Here is a 21,690-nt window from a genome sequence, read left to right as displayed (position 1 = left end):
ATTTAATGTTAGATAGCGATACATGTAAACGAAGACATTGAATTTTAATAAGCAAGTAATATTACAAATGAATAAAATTCTGTTTAGGAGATGAGATGAAAATGGCAAATGTTTTGGCATTATAGTTATTGTTGAATCCGTTACATTTCAGCTAAATAACAGTGCATGCTCACCGATAAATTCTTCCGCTTTCCAATAAAACTTCGTAATATATATGAACTTGAAGAGATTGCAAGTGTATGAATATTCCTAATGCAGAATACTAACTATTAACAGTCTGTATTTATCCTTTATTTTACAGTAAGTGTTGTGCTTGAATAGTTTCATCAGAACTGAAATGGGATTAGCACAATTTAATTCCATATTATATGATTCATCACTCTTTATGTATCTTAAATATTAGGGCATTCAGAGATTATCACACAACATAAATTCGTAACATATATGCATCTCAGAATTTAGTGTTGATTGTAGAGCCAGATTTTTACAGAATTATTCCAATAACAAGCTTATAAGCAGTATATTTGGAACAGTCATCTACTTTTATGAAGATGGGAAGTTCTGATGGGGGAGCAATTCAAGGTGGATAATCACACATAAATGCAGCTTGTAAATAGCTGGTTGAAGAGGATAAACTAAAGCCTAAACTAAAATAATTAGGATAACTCAATTAGTTGTAAAGGTTGTCAGAGTTTTCAAATATGCAGTTCAGAAGTGTGAAGAGTTCATTGCCACCAGATCAAAAATAAATGTCCTGAAACTGTTTACTTCTTATTGTGAAGAAATAAGAGGGGCTGCATAGAATGTAAATTAGAAAATAGGAGAATCATATATGAGATATAGACAACTAAGTCCAACTGAATCTCTTGAACAATATAAAGAATGTAGGGGCAATCTTAAGAGGGAGATCAGGAAGGCAAAGAAAGGATACAAGATAACCGTGGCAAATAAGGTTAAGGATAGTCCAAAGAGTACATTAAGAGCAAGGCAGCAACTAGAGAGAGAATAGGATCTCTTTAAGATCAAAGATGTTGTCTTTGTGTTGAACCTTAGGAGATGTGAGAGATTTTAAACAAATATTTCACATTTGTCTTTTACTGTGGATAAAGAAATGGAAGCTAGAGAACTCAGGGAAATAAATATTGATGTTTTGAAAACAGTTCACATTACAGAAGAGGAAGTGCTGGAGAGCGTAGGAAGTATAAAGATGGATAAATCTCAAGTATCTGATCTAGTGGATCTCAGGTCAGGGAGGAAATTGCTGGGCTCCTTGCCCAAATATTTGCATCATCTATAAATATAGGTGAGGTGCTGAATGAGTGGGCAGTAGCTAACATTGTGTCTTTGTTTAAGAACGGATTAAGGCGAAGTCTGGGAACTATAGACCTGTGAGTTTGACTTCGGTGGTGGGTAAGTCATTGGACAGAAAGGATTTATATGCATTTGGAGAGGCAAGGAATGATTAGAGATAGTCAGCATGGTTTTGTGTGAGGGAAATCATGTCTCACAAACTTGATTGAGCTTTGAAGTCATCAAGAAGCTTGATGAAGGCTGAGTGGTCGACATTGTTTACTTGGACTTTAGTAAAGCCTTTGACAAGGTTGCACATGGTAGATTAATTAGTAAAGTTAGATCACATAGGATTCAGAGTTAGCCTTGCCAATTGGAAACAAAATTGGCTTAATTGGGAGTGATGGTGGAGGGTTGTTTTTCAGATTGAAAGTCTGTGACCAGTGGTGTTCTACAGAGATTGGTGCTAGGTCCACTTACATCATTTAAATAAATGACTTAGATGAGAATATAGAAAGCATGGTTAGTTCATAAGTTCATACGATGTAGGAGCAGAATTAAGCCATTGGGCCCATTGAGTCTGCTCTGCAATTCAATCCTGGTTGATATGCTCCTCACCCCTATTTTCCTACCTTCTCTTCATATCTCTTCAACCCATTACCAATTAAATATACCTAACGCCTCCTTAAATTTATTCACTTATCTCGGCATCCACCGCACTTTGAGATAGTGAATCCCACAGATTCACAACCCTTTAGGAGAAGTAGCTTCTCCTCAACTCTGTGTTAAATTTGTTCCCCCTTTTCCTAACAGTATGACTTCTCATCCTGGAATACCCGGCAAGAGGAAGCATCTGCTGCACAACTATTTTATCTACACCAGTTATCACCTTGAATATCTCAATTTGATCTTCCCTCATTCTTATACATTACAGAGATTGTAGGCCTAAACTGTTCAATCGCTTTTCATATGACAAACCTCTCATCTCTGGGATCAATCTAGTGAATGTCCTCTGAACTGCCTCCAATGCCATTACATCTTTCCTCAAATAAGGGGACCAAAACTATGCACAATACTCTAGGTGAGGTCTCACCAATACCTTGTATAGTTTCAACAATACTGTTATAAATTTACATTTTATTCCTTTAGCTATAAAAGCCAACATTCCATTCACTTTCTTTATTATTTGCTGTACCTGCATGCTCGTTTTCTGAGACTCAAGAATGAGTACACAGAGATCCTTCAGAACCAGAACACCCTGAAGTCTCTCCCCAAGTTTGCAAATGACACTGAGATTGTTGGTATAGTGGACAATGAAGGTGGTTATCTAAGATTACAAAGAGATCTTGACCAATTGGGTCAATGGGCTGAAGAGTGGCAGATTAAGTTTAATTTGGATAAATGTGAAGGTATTGCATTTTGATAAAACAAAGGAAAGGCTTATCCAATTAAAAACAGGGCCTTGGGTAGTGTTGTAGAATAGAGGGACTGAGGTGTTTAGGTACATAATTCTTTGAAGTTTGCATCACATATAGATACCGTGCTTATGACCTGCCTTCATTGCTCAGACCTTTGAGTACAGGAGTTGGGACATCACGTTGATGAGGCCTCTTCCGGAATACTGTGTCCATTTCTTGTCGCTCTGTGAGAGGAAGGATATTACTAAACTGGAGAGGGTTCAGAAGAGATTTACCAGGAAGTTGTTGGGATTGGAGTGTTTCAATTATAAGGAGACCCTGGATAGACTGGGACCTTTTTCATTGGAGCATATGAGGTTGAGAGGTGACCTTACAGATGTTTATAAAATCATAAGGAATATAGATAAGCTGAATGGCAGGTGTCTTTCCCTAGGATGGGGGATTTCAAGACAAGAGGACACATTCTTAGGGTGAGAGGAGAAAGATCTTAACAAGTCATGAGGGGCTTTTTTTTATACAGAGTATTTGTGTGTAGAATGAACTTCCAGAGGAAGTGGTGGATTGGTACAGTTACAATAGTTAAGAGACATTTGGATGAGTACATGAATAAGAAACGTTTGGAGGGATATGGGCCAAGGACAGGCAGATGGGACTAGTTTAGTTTCCGAACGTGGTTGGCGTGCACTGGTTGGTTCGAAGGGTCTGTTTCTGTGCTGTATGACTCTATGACATGCCACAATCCATATGGGTGCTCAGCAGTACAACAGTGTCCTTCTGCCCAGCTTGCTGTGCAATGGTCAAAGCAGTGTTGCCATCCTGCAGGGAAACAACAGACAGATGCAGAATGTGAAACATTGGGCATATGACAAATATTCCTCAATGACCTTTTGTCAAAGGGCACTTCCCTACCAATGTTATGTTCAAAGCCCATTCACAGAATGCTCCAATCAGATGCGATGAAGTCTGCGCCTAACACTCTCTGCATGTGAAACATTTCACTTCACCCCACACGATTGTGGGAAATGATGAAGTAGAGGTGAAGTTTATTCTCAAAAGAAGAATAGGAAAATAAAACTGGGGCCAGTAGTTCTGTCAGATAGCTCCATTTTAATTGCATTTTCACATTTGGTTCATGTAAATTGACATCACCTTCCTTCCCGACAGCACTCCTTTGTCTTCCTGACAAAGTTCAAATAAAAGGGACTTATTTTCAATCTGCTCACAAAGCATGTGACATTGCAAGTCTGCCAAGGGTCACAATGAGGCAGGAGGTGAATGGCTCCTCTGAACCCCAGGTCAAAACCATAAGTACACTTACTATTGTAGGTCACTGACAACCACCATCGAGCTCTCAGAGATGCTTGAAACAATCCCTATAATTACTTTAGACCTAGTCAGTAGCAATCACAATAGTACTCCTTTGAAATAATCTTTCAGTTGGCAGTTAATATGTTACCATCGATATAATAAGCTAAAAGTATCAAATTGATGTCTATGAAGAATAAACGCAATAAAAAAACCTCATTTCCAATCAATCAATTTAATATATTCAAAATTAATCAGCAAGTTTCATGAAATGAAAATAACATTTAAATATATTTATTTTAGTGATGTTTTGTGCTCATAAAACCAACATTTCTAATGGAACAGCTCTTTTGATTTGGGTATCAAAATACTGGAGACTTATTATCAAGTATTTAAAAGTCTGTGTATTGAAGCAGGTCAAGTTCTTTCCACTTTATCTCAAAAATCAAAAACTCAGGAGAGCATAAGTCCACTTGTACGATTGCAACGATTTATAAATTCCCACACCGTCTGTTGCAGTGATCAGCTTGAAATTATGAAGTTGTTTTAGGTTGTAAGCACTTCTGTTCCGAGAGTTTGGAACGTGGTAGGCCACAGCAACCAGCACAGGTAGGGGAGAGGGGGGAGCCTTGCTCCTGTTAGTGTGAATGCCAATTACTGTCCCAAAAGGAAACAGATAACATGAACCCCTCTACAAGGCCTCATTTCTCAGATTAAGCTTATCAGGTTAAATAACGATAAAAGCTTAAAACATAGGTCCAGAAATAATTTGATTCTATACACACAGATCCTTGAGTTGTAGAAGATGGCATATTGTCCCTATAGCAACAGGTTCTTAGAGATAAGTAAAAACATTTAATTTAACTTTTGTACAATATTAAGTGGTGTGAGCATAAGAAAAGCAACTGATTGGTGAGATCTTATTTAAGTCTGGAGTTTATTTCTGTTGAGTCAGTTAATTGTCTGATAAATGGAGGTGTTTGCAGGGCATCTCATTTCTACTGAGTGTGCAGGAATTCTAGCACATTCCTTGTGTTCTGGATAACCAAATGCACACAAATGTCATCAGCTGATGCCTCTCCAACTCTGGACTTTGACACTTTAGCAGCAGAGATAAGTATCCTGGTTTATCCATGAGGCGGACAGATTTGTGGACAGCTCATTCCTGGCTGTGGTCACTCTGTAGCTTAAGTGTTTGCAGTCAGAAGTGGAATGGGTGACCAGCATGCCAGAGTGACAGTGAAGCAGATAGGGAAGAAGTTTCCATGCTGTAGCACATTCTCCAATAGCTTGTCAGTTCCAAACAGTGGTCAGAGTAATAGTGTATCCAGGCGGCGCAGCTTAATGGCTGGGGAGGGGGTAACAAGCAGGGAAAGATAAAATAAAATAGCAATAGGGGATTCTATAACTAAGAAAACAGACAGATCTTTCAATGGCTGAGGATGTGAATCCGGGCTAGTAATTTGCCTCCTTGTTATCAGTGCAGACAGGAAAATCAGTTATGGATAGTATCGGTATAAAGGGCAGAAAGGGGGAAGGAGGGGTTTCTGCACGGTGTTCAGGAGAATTTTCCTGATCAGTACGTTTGCTTCCTGATGAGAAAGGAGGCATTGCTGGATCTGGTTCTGGAGAATGAGCTGATTCAAATGGACCAAGATTGAATGACATGGGGCACAGGGCTTGTTGTATCATAAAGTTTCAGTTATCAATGGGTAAGGATAGAAATTCTTGTTTATGGTTATAGAGAAGCCCACCTGTTTGTCTAACTGTTGAAATCCTGATGACTGATGCTTTCAGAGACTTCCTGCTGCCTCTCTGCACAACTGAGACATCACATTACCATGTAGTTTTAAAAAGGGGTGCAGGTGAAGAGCATTCTGGGTAAAGGTGCATGAATAAAGGATATAGATTCTGGGGCTTCATACACGAAGACAATGATACAAAAGTGAGAAACTTACAGTGAACCTTTACAGAAGATTGCTTCAATATCAATTGAAATATAGAGGAAACTCAATTATCCGAACAAGATAGGCAGGCAGTATTTCGTTTGGATAATTGGTTATTCAGTTAATTGATTCAATGCCTCTACTCTTGGGCTCGGAGTTTTCTGAAGTTTCCTTTTTCCTCACTCTGCCTGCCTTGCTCCCTCTCTCTGTCTCAGAGTTTGTTTCTGAGCAGAGACACACTTGTGTGTAATGGGCCTGCATTATTGCTGAAGCCTGGCCAAACCCGCACCCCACACCCCCACCCCCACCCCGTCCAGTTCAATGGGCTTGACACAGCGAGCACTTGCCAAGTCCATTCCCATTCAGGAGACTAGACAGCAGCACAGTGCCCCCGTCTGCCCCGACCCATGCCCGCCCCCACCACCCACCCAAACCCCCATCTGCCCCACCTCCACCCGCCACCCCCTCACCCCTGCAGGGCAGCTGGACTGGACGCCAGCAGCAAGACTGCTGCTGCCTTTAGGGGTTGTCTCAAAATAACACACCACACACACCCCACACCCACACCCCATACCCCTTTTTACTGCAATGTTTTGACAAGCTCCCCCTTTGCCCTATACAGGACAATGTTGGAAAGATTATCTGGGGAAGGGGGGTATAGGGTAAACCCCTGTGTAGAACTCCAGGGAAAGTGTGGGGTGAGAGAGAAAGTACAGGAGATCAGTCATTTGGAGATGGTGCCTAGGCTCCCATCAATGTCCAGGACTGTTCTCGGCAGCAGTTCAGTGAGCCGAATTCACTTTTAATCATTGTAAACAAAAGACGCGACCAGTGTTGGTAACACCACTTTGATGTAACGTAATGTTTCAGTCGGGACTTTGAGATCTTCTTCGGATAATTTGGATAATCGAGGTTCCTCTGTATTGTGTCCAATACAGGAAGTATTGAAGGAAGTATGTGAAGTTCCCAGAGGGCACAGACATGATTTATCTGGGGTTAGGGACCAATTACTTGGATATATTGGAGAATCTGGATCTGTTCTCCAGAGAGAAGAGAACGTTGAGAGAACGTTGCTATGAGGGCCAGAACCCAGTATATACAGCATGGGGATTGGTTGGATCAAAAACTAGAGGACACTGCGTAAAGGTGATTGGCTAAAGAAGCAATGACAACATGAGGAAAATGTTTTTATGTAGTAAGGGGTTAAGATCTAAAACACATGACTTGAGAGTGTGATAGAGGCAGAGATTGTCATGACTTCCATTAAGGAAATGTCTGAATATCTGCAGGGAAAAATATGCAGGGCTATGGGGACAGGACAGGGGAGTGGCACTGGGTGAGCTGCTGTTGCAGAAGGTTAGCACGACACAGGGAGCTGTATTCTGTGATTTATAAAAGGACAAGGTAAATAAGGAATTATGATTGACTAATGATAAGGTTCTGTTTTGAAAGGCTGAAAACTCTATTGTGAAAATAATAGCTAAGAGAAACAGGTGTCAAGCATTCCATAATTTTGAGGTCCCGGAATAAAGAGGGAGAGACAGCGCCATGTGATTTGAACATAGTGTAGGTGGCGGGAAGAGAAGTGCATCGAATAATTGTTAACATGGCAAACTTTACAAGTGGCAACAAAAAAAAGGCTAGAGGTGAGTGAAGATTCAGCAATCAAATGCTAAGCCTCCTCTTGTGTCCTGTTTGAGCTTGTTATTAGAAGTTATCCATAATTATACAAGATGGGATTTATAAAGCCTGAGAGTTGTGATGTATGAAACAAGATGCCCAGTTTCTCCTTAACCAATAATGAAGTTTCAGGTGAGGATTTATTAAGGGTAACATAATAAACAGATAAACAGCCAAAGATAAACCAAAGAAGAAACTATTGCCTTTTTATGAACTCCTGAAGAAAATGACAATGCAGCTTGAGTGAATTAGCAGAATACCACAGATGCAGAAAATCTGAAACAAAAATAGAAAATGCTGGAAAAAAATCTCAGCAGGTATGATCACATCTGACGTGGTTCCAAAGAACAGTCACGTTGTTGAAACAATGACCTGGAATGTTAACCCAGTTTCTCCCTCACAAATACTGCCAGATCTACTGGATTTATCCTGCACTTTCTGTTCTTATTTTAGTGTATGAACCATTAGATTGAGAGGGGTGAAAATTGTACACATGGAGGCACATTAATGAGTGAAGAAGGGAAAACAAACAGTAAAATAATGGATAAAGGATGAGGAAGAAATTAATACGTGGAGAAAGAGGGGAATAGGAGAAGGAAGAGAATGGAAAGAAGAACACAGCTGAAATAAGATGGCACTGTACTCACTTTATCAGTTAATGCAATGTTACACTCAGGCTGAGCCAACAGCAACTTAACCATCTCCACATTTCCTTGCTCACATGCACACATGAGTGCAGTGGATCCATCGTCATCCTGGATATTAATATCAGCCCCGCAAGACAGGAGAGCTGTAACCATATCGGTCCTTCCATGACTGACAGCTAGCATCAAAGCTGTCTGACCGGCCTGTTAAAGGGAAGGAAACTGTCATCTTTAGGTGTTAAAGTTTATCAATGACCATTTTGGTTATACATTTAAATGATTATGCTGTACTGAAGCGAAGGCTTGACTGCCAAGGTCCAGCTGAAGGTAATATGATCCAAACCCTGGGGTCATGAATGATGGCAAGGAGCAAGCACCACATACAGCTGGGAGAAATTGTTATTCCATGATGTTTTGAAAACTACTTGGCTCATCTTTGTGTCCTAGATTGGTTCTGATCTTCTTGAAGAGATCAGAAATTAATTTTCTGGAATATATTTTTCTGTATGAACTCTGGGTCTCACTCAGATATTCCTTGCCTCTCTCAGGAGATTACATATTGGTGGTGGCGATGACAAGGTTAATGCTATTCTATGGTCATGAGGCACCAATTGGCTAGAATGGGGGAACAGATTTGATACAGAAACTGGTCTGTTCAGTTTATTTTTTGGATGTTTGTAAATTTGCCGCTTGATATGAAAGCCAAATCATGGATCCAGAGACAATTCTGTTCTCACCCAGTAGTTAGCAGCATTTCTTAGTCTTTCATTTACTGTAAGCCCTCATTAGTTTGGCTGACCAGACTCTGGGGCCAAATCTTCCTCTGGATTCAGGAAATCCTAACCTGGTTTGCAGCTCACAAGCTGCCCACTTGATGTAAGCATGATCTCACACACCAGTGTTGTCTTTCCACCTGGGGTCAAGTTCACAATGTAGTGAGCAATGGTTATTCCTGTGAACTACTGCAGCCCAGATGCTGTGACATTGGGAATTCCAAGATTTTGTCCAGTGATGTGAAGAAACATCAAAATAAACTTGGTACTTAGCAGTGAATTTGAAGGTGATAGTGTTGCTCTAAATAAATTTCTTAAGTTGTTATTGTAATTGCACCCATCCAGCCAAGTCATTGTGTGATCTACCACACTCCTAATGTATGCCACACGGCTGCTGGCGAAGGATTCAAGAGGTTATCCAATTTGGGAAGTCCAGTGTGAGCCACTTGCTGCAAAATGACTAAGTGTCACTGCATTTGAACCCAAAGGGCACTCCACTCCTCTATTCTTTTGAAGTTTTAACATTTAATGCGTATGTTCACTGAAGTTTCCTCTCAAAACATATCACAGTTTCCTATATAATTAATCCTTAAAACCAATCCCTCAAACCTCTCAAGTCCTTCTGTTCCCACTCTTTTGTGCCTTTCTATTGCTGCCCTAACATTTTGTATTGTGGTGATCAGACTTGTAACACGATATTACAAGAGTGGGGGATGTGTCAATACTTTACAAAGTTGTAGGAGTGCTTCACTATTGAGCTCAACTGACTGTTCAGTACATCCTAATATGTCATTTGCTTTACTTTTGCCATCAAGGTCCCTGTCATAGATTCAATGTTACATTAACTACATGCAGCATTCTAAATTATTCTTTCTGACTTTGAAATATAAACAAGGGATAAAACAGCAGTCAGTGATGTGAACAATGTATAAAGATTAGTCCATCCCGATCAATACCTGAGTAGCTTGGATATTGACATTTCCCAAATGCAGAAGCTTCCTGACCACCGCCAACTCTTCAGCTGTTTCAGCAGAAGCCAGTGAAGCTAACATAGTCGCAGTATATCCTGCTCTGTTCTGATGGTCCACATTGCAGACACCTAATCAGCAATAATAATCCATGTAAGAAGAATAAGACATACAGAGAGCGAGCTAAGCAAATTCTTCTTTATCACCACCTTTATAGAATTCAAATGAGTAGAGTTACGTCAATTTGGTTGTCTTGTTTCCCCAGAGGCCTGAGGTGGGGAAATGCATTACATGGTAACTGAAACATAGAAAGCAGAAAGATGTCTTGTCTCTTTCCTGCCTTTACTGAACTAAGTAGACAGGCAGGAGGCTGGAAGAACACAGCAAGCCAGGCAGCATCAGGAGGTGCAGAAGTCGAATTTTCGGGTGTAACCGTTCTTCAGGGCTGGAGGTGGGTGTGGGGGGGAGCTGCAGATAAAGGAGGAGGCGAGGGCAGGGTGGGGAAGTGGGGATAGGTGAAGACAAGTAGACGGTACGACCTGGTTGGTCAATGGGAGGAATTAATCTGGTTAGTGGCAGGGAGCAGTGGCAGGGAGGGGAAGGGGCTGGAAAGGAAATTGGAGGATGGGAAGGGAGGTTATTTGAAATTGGAGAATTCAATATTGAGTGTTCCGGGTTGTAGGATGCCCAGGTGAAAGATAAAGGGCCCCAAACAGGTTCCTCCAATAGGTGCTGTAGTTTGCTTTGACAATATAGGAGGCCAAGGATGGTCATGTCGGAAAAGGAGTGGTTGGGAGAATTGAAATGGGCGGTGACTGGGAGGTCCAGTTGGCCCCTGCAGACCTGGCTGCGATGCTCGGTGAACCGTTCCCTAAGTTTACATTTGGTCTCCCTGATGTAGAGGAAATCACATTGGGAGCACCTGATGCAGTAAACTAGGTTGGAAGAGAGGCAGGTGAACCTGTGTCTCACTTGGAAGGACTGTTTGGGGCCCTGGATGGAGATGAGGGGGGTGGTGGACCAGCAGGTTTGCATGTTTTCAGGTTGCAGGAGAAGGTATCTGGGGGTTTGGTGGTGAGGGTGGCATGAACCAAGGACTGTGGGAGGGAATGCGGAAGGCTGAGAGGGGTGGGAAGGGGAAGATGTTCTTGGTGGGGGATCTGTTTGGAGTTGGCGGAAGTGGGAACTAATTGCAGCAGTAAGGATAACTGCCTTGGGAGTTGATAAGAATAAGTCAATCAGCTTGTTGCTGATCACAATCCAACGAAACTTGCCAGTATCTGTTCATGTGTGGGTTAAAACAGGAACAAATGAGCTTTACTTCCATGTACAAGCAGCCTGTTGATGGGCCAGCTCCTGTTTAAAGGGTAACTACTCAGAGCAGGGAGCCTGGTTTGGAGCATGCATTAACATCTTTGAGCAGGCGAGAAGTCATTTGGAAATGGAAAAAAGACTCCTTGACATCTTGCTTAACTTCCTCCTCTCTTATTGATAATGTCTTCTTAACCAGGGTACATTTTAACCTGAGCTGCCCAGCAGAAACATGGATATAGTGGCTCAAAAATGGTTTAACGGACAGTGTTCCAACTGCCACTATCTTCAAAGAGGTCTTCTGCACATTGTGACCAGATGGTAGACATGGGACATCTAAATGGCAACCTTGATGGAAAAGGTAGTGTCTTACACTCTCTAGCCATTCTCAGGTGGAATAACAAAGCAGACAACATCAAAATGCTTATGCATAAAGTTATCTTAGTGCAATCATGAGAAGAAGAAGGAGTGTTCCTCTAAGCGTCACCAGAATAATATGGACAGTTACCATGCCTTGCTCCCTGTCCTTCATCAATAATAATGGTATATAGTTGTTGCCTACAGTTTAGCAGAAGTAAGATATGAGTCTAAGATTTCAACTACACCAATCTCTCATAAGCTGGATGAGGTGACCAGCTGGAATACTCTGCCACTTGGTGATTGACAGCTGAAGTGTAACCCCGCAGGATCACACTGCCTACTCCCCCCAGCACCCCAATTCCCCACGCCCCCCCCGACCTTCCACACCCAGACACAGCAATCTGAAATACTGTAATTGTCTATTCCATTGACCAAACAAGTAGACTGAACATAGACTCAAGGCAAGGAGCAGCTCATTCCTATGTTACTGGAGCAAAAGTTTCATTTAATTGTGCATATGTAGCAGAACCTGAGCAAGACCCTTTGGTATCCATTGTGGAACACCATGACTTCCTCCTCTTTGTTAACCCTGGAAATGCTCAGCTCCATGCATAGCTTCAAGGAGTAAGGAAACAGAAAACTGATGGATTAGGTGTGTCTAGCTTCTTTACATTGCTCCAGGATTTCTTAAACCTCCCTGCTCAGTTGAAAAATAGCCAGAGGATGCAGGTGGGTTGGTCCAGGAAAACAGTGCATCCCCACCGTTACAGACACAACACATTTGTGATATGTTGCATTTGTCAGAAGTCAAGTAGAGGCCACTGAATAAATTAGACTCGCACTCAGCAGCATATCTCTACAATCTGTTTTCATAGATCAACTTGTCAGGTCTTTCTTCTTTCCTCAAAGACTAAATCTTGCCCAGATGCAGTTCCATAGGCTCTGGCAAACCTTTGATGCCCTGTTTAAGTGACCAGTTTATAAGTGTGAGTCTAAATACAGCTAACCTACAGTGGACATGTCACTGCCTGATCATATCTCACCTGACCTGACATTCAAATATACATAATTTACACAAGTGGTTCTTGGATAATGACCAAAGTGGGAGCACATTTCTAGACCTAGGGCATTGAAGTCATGACAACTTAGGGACAGCAGTAGACCATTCAGCTCCTGAGCCTGTTGCATCATTTGATTAGATCCTGATTTGTTTCTTAACTCCTCTTATCCCCCCAGGTATGGGAACCCTTTTCATTATTACCCACCAAAAGTCTATCTGGAAAAATAGTTTGATTCGCATAACTTAGTGTCCTGATAACTGTGCATTCACCCATCAATACGTCAGGGGAATATTTTTAATTTGGTACTCTGTCAGTAAATTATCTGAGCTTCAGCATCCTGAAAAAGTGAGTTTTAAATACCTGTATCCAGTAAGAGTCTCACAATAGGAAAATTGGAGTGGGAGACACTGTAGTGGAGTGCGGTGTTCTGATTTTCATCGGCCACATTTACAACAAAGTGAAGGAGATCTGGTGACATCTCTTGGAGTTCTAGGAGAAAGTCTTGAACAGTCTCAGGAGCTGCGGATTTCTGACTGGAAATCCTGAACCATTCCCACTGAACAGTGTTTAAATTCTGCCTCTGCAGAAACAAAACAGCCATGAAAACATCAACTGCACAACAGGAACCTTTATTTTCTTTGTTATAAGGCATTGAGGATTTTTGTTACACTGCGATCATTTTCTTTTCCCAAATTTCTTCCCTTTTCTTAAAGCTGCTTTGTGTTTCAGCAGTATCACTCTGTGTCTTCCGGATTTTAAGGTTGTAGCTTAAAGTCAAACTGCAGTGACCCGAATGCATGATGTGAGCTAACATTTAAGTTCCAAACTGAGGGAGTATCCTGAATTGCCAGCCTTTAACCTGAATGTAAACCACAGTCCTGTCTGTCCACTGAAGTGATGCAATGTGATTCCATGACCACATTTGAAGAACGACAAGGTGTATTTTGGTCCTTTGGTCAACACTTCTTTGTAAATGAAAATAAATGAACAGCGTGTTTATCATACTGTTCTTTGTGGGACTGCATTTTGTATAAATTAGACATCGTGTTTGTCTATATTACAAATGACTAAACTTTGAAAATATGGTGTTTGGTTTGCTGAGTAAGTGTAAGTTATATCCATTAGTATTTGGTAAGGTGGTATTAGGGCAGTTAATCTTTAGTTTCCCAGTGAAGGTGATGGTGTGGTAAGTGCCTCAGACCACATTCATGTCTGGATTTTCCTTATCCCAGCAAGTACTGGAAGCAAGGGAATGGGAAATTAGGGACGAGTGAAGTCTGATTGGCTCCCAATGCTTTCCAAATGCAGTGAAACCTTTCCGGGGAGGGCAGCAAATGAAGCGTATAAAGGCAGCACTGAAGGGCCCTTTTCCAAAGGTGAAGACAAATTCCCAGTGTTAAAGGACAGCTGTTCGGAGCAGGTCTCCCAGTGGCGGTTGGTTGCCTGCAAAGCTAGACGTGTCATGTCCCAATGAAGGAGCCTTTAGGATGAAAATCCACAACTGAGGCCAAACCTAATGCTGTGGCGAATTGCCCCTCGACATCATGGACCAGTGTGTGGGCCCCTCACGTTTGCAGAAGAGGTCCACGATCACCATTACCCCTCCCAGTCGACCTGCTGGTTGTCCACTCTGACTGAGCTTCTCTTCTTGGGGTCCACTTACATTCTTATTTGAAAGGTACATTCAGAGGGGGCTGCTTCCGAGAATGTTGTGATGGCAATGCCATGGCAAACCGATGGGGTGAGAAACCCCATACCCTCAGAAAATTCAACACCAGGATTGAATCAAGTTGTGAAGATTGGAGTTACGTACGTGTCAGACAAGACAGTTGCAGCAAGTCCCACTCCTTGAAAGGGAGTATGGAACTAGGTGATTTTTTTTACCGCAGTCCAGCCATTTACATTTTGTTCTTGTGATAAACCACAAATTGTCAGATTTATTGAATTATATTTGGGAACCTACAATGTCGTAGTGTTTAAAGGCTATATCAGTGGTTGTTAGGCCAAAACCACAAGCACTGCACAAACAAACACGCTGTTGATCAGAACAAAAATTACATTGTTCAATATTTGGTGACACTTTCCTCAGTCCATTGCTGCTTTTACTCAAATTATACACCTTCCTTTTGGGATGTAGTCACAGAGTCATAGAGATGTACAGCACGGAAACAGACCCTTTGGTCCAACCTATCCATGCCGACCAGATATCCCAGTCCCACCGACCAGCACCCGCCCATATGCCTCCAAACCCTTCTTATTCATATACCCATCCAGATGCCTTTTAAATGTTACAATTGTACTAGCCTCTACCACTTTCTCTGGCAGCTCATTCCATACATGTACCACCCTCTATGTCAAAATGTTGCCCCTTGGGTCTCTTTTAGTACTTTCCCCTCTCACCCTAAACCTATGCCCTCTAGTTCTGGACTCCCCCACCCGAGGGCAAGACTTTGTCTATTTATCCTATCTATGCCCCTCATGATTTTATAAACCTCTATAAGGTCACCCCTCAGCCTCCGACGCTCCAGGGAAAACAGCCCCAGCCAGTTCAGCCTCTCCCTATAGCTCAAATCCTCCAACGCTGGCAACATCCTTGTAAATGTTTTCTGAACCCTTTCAAGTTTCACAACATCTTTCCGATAGGAACGAGACCAGAATTGCATGCAATATTCAAAAAGTGACCTAACCATTGTCCTGAACAGCCGCAACATGACCCCCCAACTCCTGTACTCAATACTCTGACCAATAACGGAAAGCATACCAAACACCTTCTTCACTATCCTACCTACCTGCGACTCCACTTTCAAGGAGTTATGAACCTGCACTCCAAGGTCTCTTTGTTCAGCAACACTTCTTAGGACCTTACCATTAATGTATAAGTCCTGGTAAGATTTGCTTTCCCAAAATGCAGCACCTTGTATTTATCTAAATTAAACTCCATCTGCCACTTCTCAGCCCATTGGCCAACTGACCAAGATCCCCATTCTTCGCTGTCCACTACACCTTCAATTTTGGTGCCATCTGCAAACTTACTAACTATACCTCTTATGCTCACATCCAAATCATTTATATAAATGATGAAAAGTAGTGGACCCAGCACCAATCTTTGTGGTACTCCACTGGTCATAGGCCTCCAGTCTGAAAAACAATCCTCCACCACCGCCCTCTGTCTTCTACCTTTGAGCCAGTTCTGTATCCAAATGGCTAGTTCTCCCTGTATTCCATGAGATCTAACCTTGCTAACCAGTCTCCCAGGGGGAACCTTATCGAACACCTTACTGACGTCCATATAGATCTCATCCACCTCACTGCCCTCATTAATCCTCATTGTTATATCTTCAAAAATCTCAATCAAGTTTGTGAGACATGATTTCCCACGCACAAAGCCATGTTGATTATCCATAATCAGTCCTTGCCTTTCCAAATACATGTATATCCTGTCCCTCAGGATTCACCCAACAACCTGCCCACCATCGATGACAGGGATGACTGAGAAGCAATCAGGAACTATGAATATTTTTTTCTAGTCTTTCACTTCAGGAACTGATGGCATTCAAGACCCTTCAGGGGTCAGTGCAGAGGCTACAGAGTGAAGCTTCTACCTTTTTAGTCTGTATAGGTGAGTACCACAACAACTCATGATCCTTTGATCCATTAAAGTCAGTCCTGCTGAAAATCTTACTGACACTGAAGCTCAACAGTCAACAAAAACACATTGTGCTTCAAACTCTCTCAGTACACTATCAATTCTCGCATTTAAAGTTAAAACAGGAGAAAGTACCATACCACGTCTTTATCATTTGTGACCTCCAGTTCATTGAGGTGATCCTTCAGGTTCAGACAAGCAGACATGAGGCCCGACTTCAATTCGTGCCTGTTAGAAAAATAAACTAAATTGTAGCAATTACACAAGACTAGGCTCAGGATCTGACAGTGTTGATTAGGTGTGTTGGTCAAAGTTGGATGGGATTAGTGGTGCTGGAAGAGCACAGCAGTTCAGGCAGCATCCAAAGTTGGATGGACCCAGTAGTCAGGTTCCTACCCTGTTACTCATTGGGTAGCATGCAGGTCAGAGTGTACTATTCACAACCTAGAAGGGGGTCTTTCTTCTTGTAAAGCTTTCTATAATGACAATTATTACAATCAGCCAGTGTCCTGCAGGAGACTCTTTCATACTAGATCACAAAACAGAATTTACAATAAAAAATCACTTTTATAAATCCCAAATCTGAGTCAGAAGATTTGATAAGAAATAGGAACAGGAGTAAGCCATTCAGCCCCTCAAGTCTGCTCCGTCATTCAATTAGGTCATGGCTGATCCAACACTCCTAATGTCCACCTTTCCCTAAAACCCTTGATTTCCCAATGGATCAACAATCTATCTATCTCAGCCTTAAACATACACAAGGATTCTACTCCCATAGCTTATTATGTCAAGGAGTTCCAAAGATTCACAATCCTCTTAGAGAATAAATTCTTTCTCATCTCAGTCTTAAATTAGCGCCCCTTTACTCTGAGGCGATGTCCTCTGGTCCTAGACTCCCACCGAGTGGAAACATCCTCTCAGCATTTACCCAGTCAAGCCCCTTAAGAATCCTATATGTTTCACAGACGACATCTCCGATTCTTCCAAATTCCAATGAGTAGAGTCTGAACCTGTTTAACCTTTGACTTCATGTCATCCATGATGCCCTACGTCAATGAATAAAGATAAACAAAAAGAGCACTGTGAAAGTCTCCATTTCCAGGTAGTGTTCTGCGTATTTGAGTTCATTACTGACCCGATCTCTGGCCAGCAGTTTAGCCTCACTGTTATTCAAACCACTGGAGTGGGTGGGACTTAAACCTGTTTCTCCTGGCTCAGAGGTAAGAACACTACCACTGCACCACAAGAGGCCCTGACTCAGTGCTAAAGCTGAATTTGCAATTAGGAGCAGGTGGCTGTTTTAAGCAGCAATCATCTTCAGAAACAGGCACAGCTGCATTTACCATTCCCAGTTTATAAAAACGCCCTGGTTCCAGAAATGCTGAGTTACTCAGTCAAAAGTAAACTGGGAAAGGGTAAGTGAGAAATCTGGTGAAGTTTCCAAAGCGTCACATAAGGACCATAACCAAATTTACTAGTCACCCCATTAATGGTCTGGACATTGTATGGTCAGACATGAGCCCTATATTAGCCAAAGTCAGATCATAGAGCACGTAGTTGAAGCATGTAAACAAGAGCAACCACTTGAGATCTGAACCAGATATTGTATTCTTCACATGTGCCCCCCGAGTGTTGCTCCAATCTTTCAAATAGACAGGCTGGAAACACATTCACAAAATAAATTGGAACAATTCACACCGATCTTATTTTGTTGAGAGCAAGTGTGCATACAGAGTTATGGTTGTTTTAAAAAATACATATTTTCTCCACTCAATGGGCTGGATTCTATGGTACGCTTTCAGCAATGGACGCACATAAAATACAATGGAAGTAGCTAGCCCTCATCCTTCAGATCCATTTTAAAATTAGCAGGACTCTGCCTTTTAAAGGCAAAATAAATGACAATTGACATTTTTAACAAGCTCGTGGACCCAAATGTTATGCTCCCAACACCATTATACAGTTGGTGTGGGCAGGCAGGTAGGAGGGAATGGGCTGTTTTTTCTAATCAGACTGGCTAAAAGGCAGGAAGGAAGATGGGTTACATCCTTTAGGGCATGCCCTGTGTGCATGTTATGCACCTCCTCCCTTTTGTCACTTCGGAGCTGGCCATCAATATCTGACTGTCCACTGGGAGCTCTCTACCCCCAACCTGCACCCCAACCCCAGGCTCCCAAGGCCTTCCCTGTCCAAACCTGGCACTTAGCTGGGTCCAGGCACCATTGCTGGAATGTAATTATAGTCCTAACAGTGCTCACTGTGGAGTTCTGGCACTGTAGAGACTGCAGGAGCTGCCTACTGTTCTGATTTTCTGGCACTGTCTATGCTGGGAAGGGGCTAAATTCTCATTTACTTAACAGCCCGCAGTGTGTTGTTTCGGCATGTTATTGTATGACGTGTCCCAGCTGACATTTCTTCTGTCAGGACAAACAGTGCGCTCCCTGTACAATTCAGCCCAATGTTTACTTTCTTCTTGAAAGTAAATAATGAGGAGCATGCCTTCTTTAGTTTTGCAGGTTGTTTCACACCTTTTCAGGATTTCAGTGCACACCCTTTTTCTAGCTGACCTGTCACTGTCTAAACTGACTATCTGCATTCAGCTTCCAGGTTCTAGCCCTAGTCTTTAAAGACAGAACTTCCAGTTTAAAACCCGACTCCTTCCCATTTGTCTCAAACCTTTATCTTTCTGGCAAGCAGGAGACATTTCACTCTGACTTCTTCCTCTTTCAGTTTGGCTGAGGATGCTAAATGTCTTGATCCTTTTGATGTCCCAGGAACACTAACAGAATACTTGGTGTTCGGTCTATTAATTACACTCTCTTGCTTTTAATTGTTTTTAGCTATAAGATCGCATCCACTGTTGCAGCAAGTGACATACCTTTTGCTGCAATGCTGCATAACATTGACATTAGCATTGATTCTTGTTGGCTGAACTTCACCATGCTCTGCTCCCTCTGTGTCCTTGGACATTTCTGCTTTGTTGCCAATATGTTGGGTTTCATTTCCCGTATTGACATAATCCTTTTCCAAGTCACTGTCTGCACCTTCTGAGGAGTTGGAATCTTCACTTGATGTGCTTTCATAGCTGAAATGTTATATTTGTTAAAAGAACTGGCGGAAATACCCATCATTCAAACATAAAACAAAATCTGAACATGTAACAGATCTCAACTGAGTGTAAGATTTCATTTGATGCTCACCCGCCATTTACACCAATAAACTGAAGGTTTTTTTTGGCTGGGAGATTCCTCGATTTGACATTTCCACCTTCCTTTTTCATAATAGATTTAAGGTTTGAAGATTGTAACAGTGCTATAAGTTAAACAAAAGAGAAAGAAGTGCATCTGGTTACGTTTTACGATCATATTGATCATTTCTTTTAGTCTCAAAGAGGAATGTTTGACCTTCATCACTGCTCTATATTTCCTGCATAGGAAATTAGTTTTGAAATCCATTGTTTCACAATATGACTGCTATGGTTTGGCATGATCCATGTTTTTAGTCACTGCAAACTCAATAATTGCAAACTAGTTCAGTGAGCAAACAAGTTGGTCGAAAGATTTTCAGTCGAGCAGCATTAGTCCACATAATACTTAATTTCACATGAAATAGTAGCAAGCAACTTGCACACATCTGTGTTCTACTCTCCAGTATCACCCTTCATTCCTCCTCCACTCTCTCTAGCCCTCACCTTACTTCAGTTATCACTTTTAGACCCACTTAAATTTGTGATGTGATTGAAGCAGAGAACCTGGCAACATTTAATTAGTCATAAAGTAGGCGAAAGGAAAGGGTAAGAGGGGATTTGCTGAAGAGGAGGACAGTCAACATTGACTGGTGGAGCCAAATGGTCAGTTTCCATTCTGTACTGTCAAGTAATTTGATGCAGTTGAGTGGAGACTTGAATCTTGTTGTCAGTGGTGGAAGGTTACAATGCTAATTGATGTATGATATTGTACCACAAATGTAAATAGCTTGTAATCCTTCTATTTCTCAAAATTATTTTGCCACCCCTTTAATTGGTAAGAACATTGGTTGGTCAAACTTTAATTAAGTACAAGAAATGCATGATGAAAACAGCTGCTTGAAGGTTGCAGGTACAATTACTGGGACAAGGGATAACTTACAAGCAATATAGTATCTTCACTGATGACTCCTTTAGACAGGTAGCCCGTGCTTTCAATCACTTCGATATCAGATCTTTGTCTGATTAATCGTGTATCATACTCCAGGTTGTTACGTTTAAACAACAGAAACAATAATTAACAAAAATTGTTCAACTGAAGTGCAATGTTATGATGCTGAGCATCCACAGGCATCACTGAGTACCTGGGACTGTTGGGGGAGCAACAATGTGAGAGTAAGAAATCTTTTCATTAAATCAAATCTGCACATCTTTCCGTTAGTTCAACCTCGACAAAATTGCAGAATACATGTTGAGTAGAAGGTAAATCACTTGAAAAAGTGTGTATGTTAGGCTGAATCTTATCGAGATCTGAATGACGTGGGCTATGGCAAAGAAATCTGCTAGAATTGTGTAAGAAATCTAGTGAAGCCATTCTCAATGGCAGGAGGAACTTGTCACATTTTGTAATTATGTTTTGTACGTTGAGACAAAATTCTGGCTAGAGAGTGGTGAGTTGGCTAACGAAGGGGATTATTGCTTGCTAACGACCTTTTTACTGCATATTACATCTCATTAACATGCAGCTTTCTTTTTTATCATCTGCTGCTAACAAACTGACCTGACGAAAGAGCAGTGCTCTGGACGTTTGTGATTTCAAATCAACCTGCTGGACTATAACCTGATGGCGTATGACCTTGACTTTGTCCACCCCAGTCCAATACCAGTACCTCCAAATCATGGCTCATAAACTAGATGCTGACAATTTGACATGGGAGTCAGAGCAGGCAGCTGGTGACTTCAGCTCACCACTTGCTTCACAGGACCTCAGCCTACCAGAATGCTCTCGGCATTCGTACCTTGCCTTGTATTGAAGATTGTTATTAGACTGAGAGTACTGCTATATTGCTGTGACATTTAGTGCAGGCATAAAGCCAGGAAATGTATCTTGGTTGTCAGCAGTCAAGGCAAGGGAGGGGGATAGCCATCAACCAAAGGGTTCTGGCAAGGAGGTCAAGGGCAGCCTCCCATACCAGTCCAAGGTTTGGACGCAGTCAGTCAGCCTCTTGGGGTGGTCAGAGACTGGACCATCTCCTGATAGAGGTGAGGAGCTGAATGCCAGGCAGCCCACCATCTATTTTGACTTTGCCTGCCTTTTATTGTG

The 21,690-nt window shown here is 41.8% G+C and overlaps 1 protein-coding gene across 3 annotated transcripts in view; it reads right to left on the bottom strand.

Annotated features, from left to right (window-relative positions):
- Positions 1-21,690, bottom strand: part of LOC140479693 (KN motif and ankyrin repeat domain-containing protein 4-like) — a 79,998-nt gene continuing 58,308 nt past the window's right edge. For all 3 annotated transcript variants that reach the window (XM_072573709.1, XM_072573708.1, XM_072573712.1), the window contains 7 exons: positions 19,603-19,714; positions 19,281-19,487; positions 16,543-16,630; positions 13,117-13,336; positions 10,013-10,155; positions 8,287-8,487; positions 1-3,524 (listed from right to left, as the gene is read on the bottom strand). In XM_072573709.1, coding sequence (XP_072429810.1) covers positions 3,432-3,524; positions 8,287-8,487; positions 10,013-10,155; positions 13,117-13,336; positions 16,543-16,630; positions 19,281-19,487; positions 19,603-19,714 — 1,064 coding nt within the window. In that variant the 3' untranslated portion in view covers positions 1-3,431. The remainder of the gene's footprint in view (positions 3,525-8,286; positions 8,488-10,012; positions 10,156-13,116; positions 13,337-16,542; positions 16,631-19,280; positions 19,488-19,602; positions 19,715-21,690) is intronic.

This window comes from Chiloscyllium punctatum, chromosome 7 (genome assembly GCF_047496795.1).
Source record: "Chiloscyllium punctatum isolate Juve2018m chromosome 7, sChiPun1.3, whole genome shotgun sequence".
NCBI classification, from domain to species: domain Eukaryota; kingdom Metazoa; phylum Chordata; class Chondrichthyes; order Orectolobiformes; family Hemiscylliidae; genus Chiloscyllium; species Chiloscyllium punctatum.
This window is presented reverse-complemented; position numbering and strand designations above follow the sequence as displayed.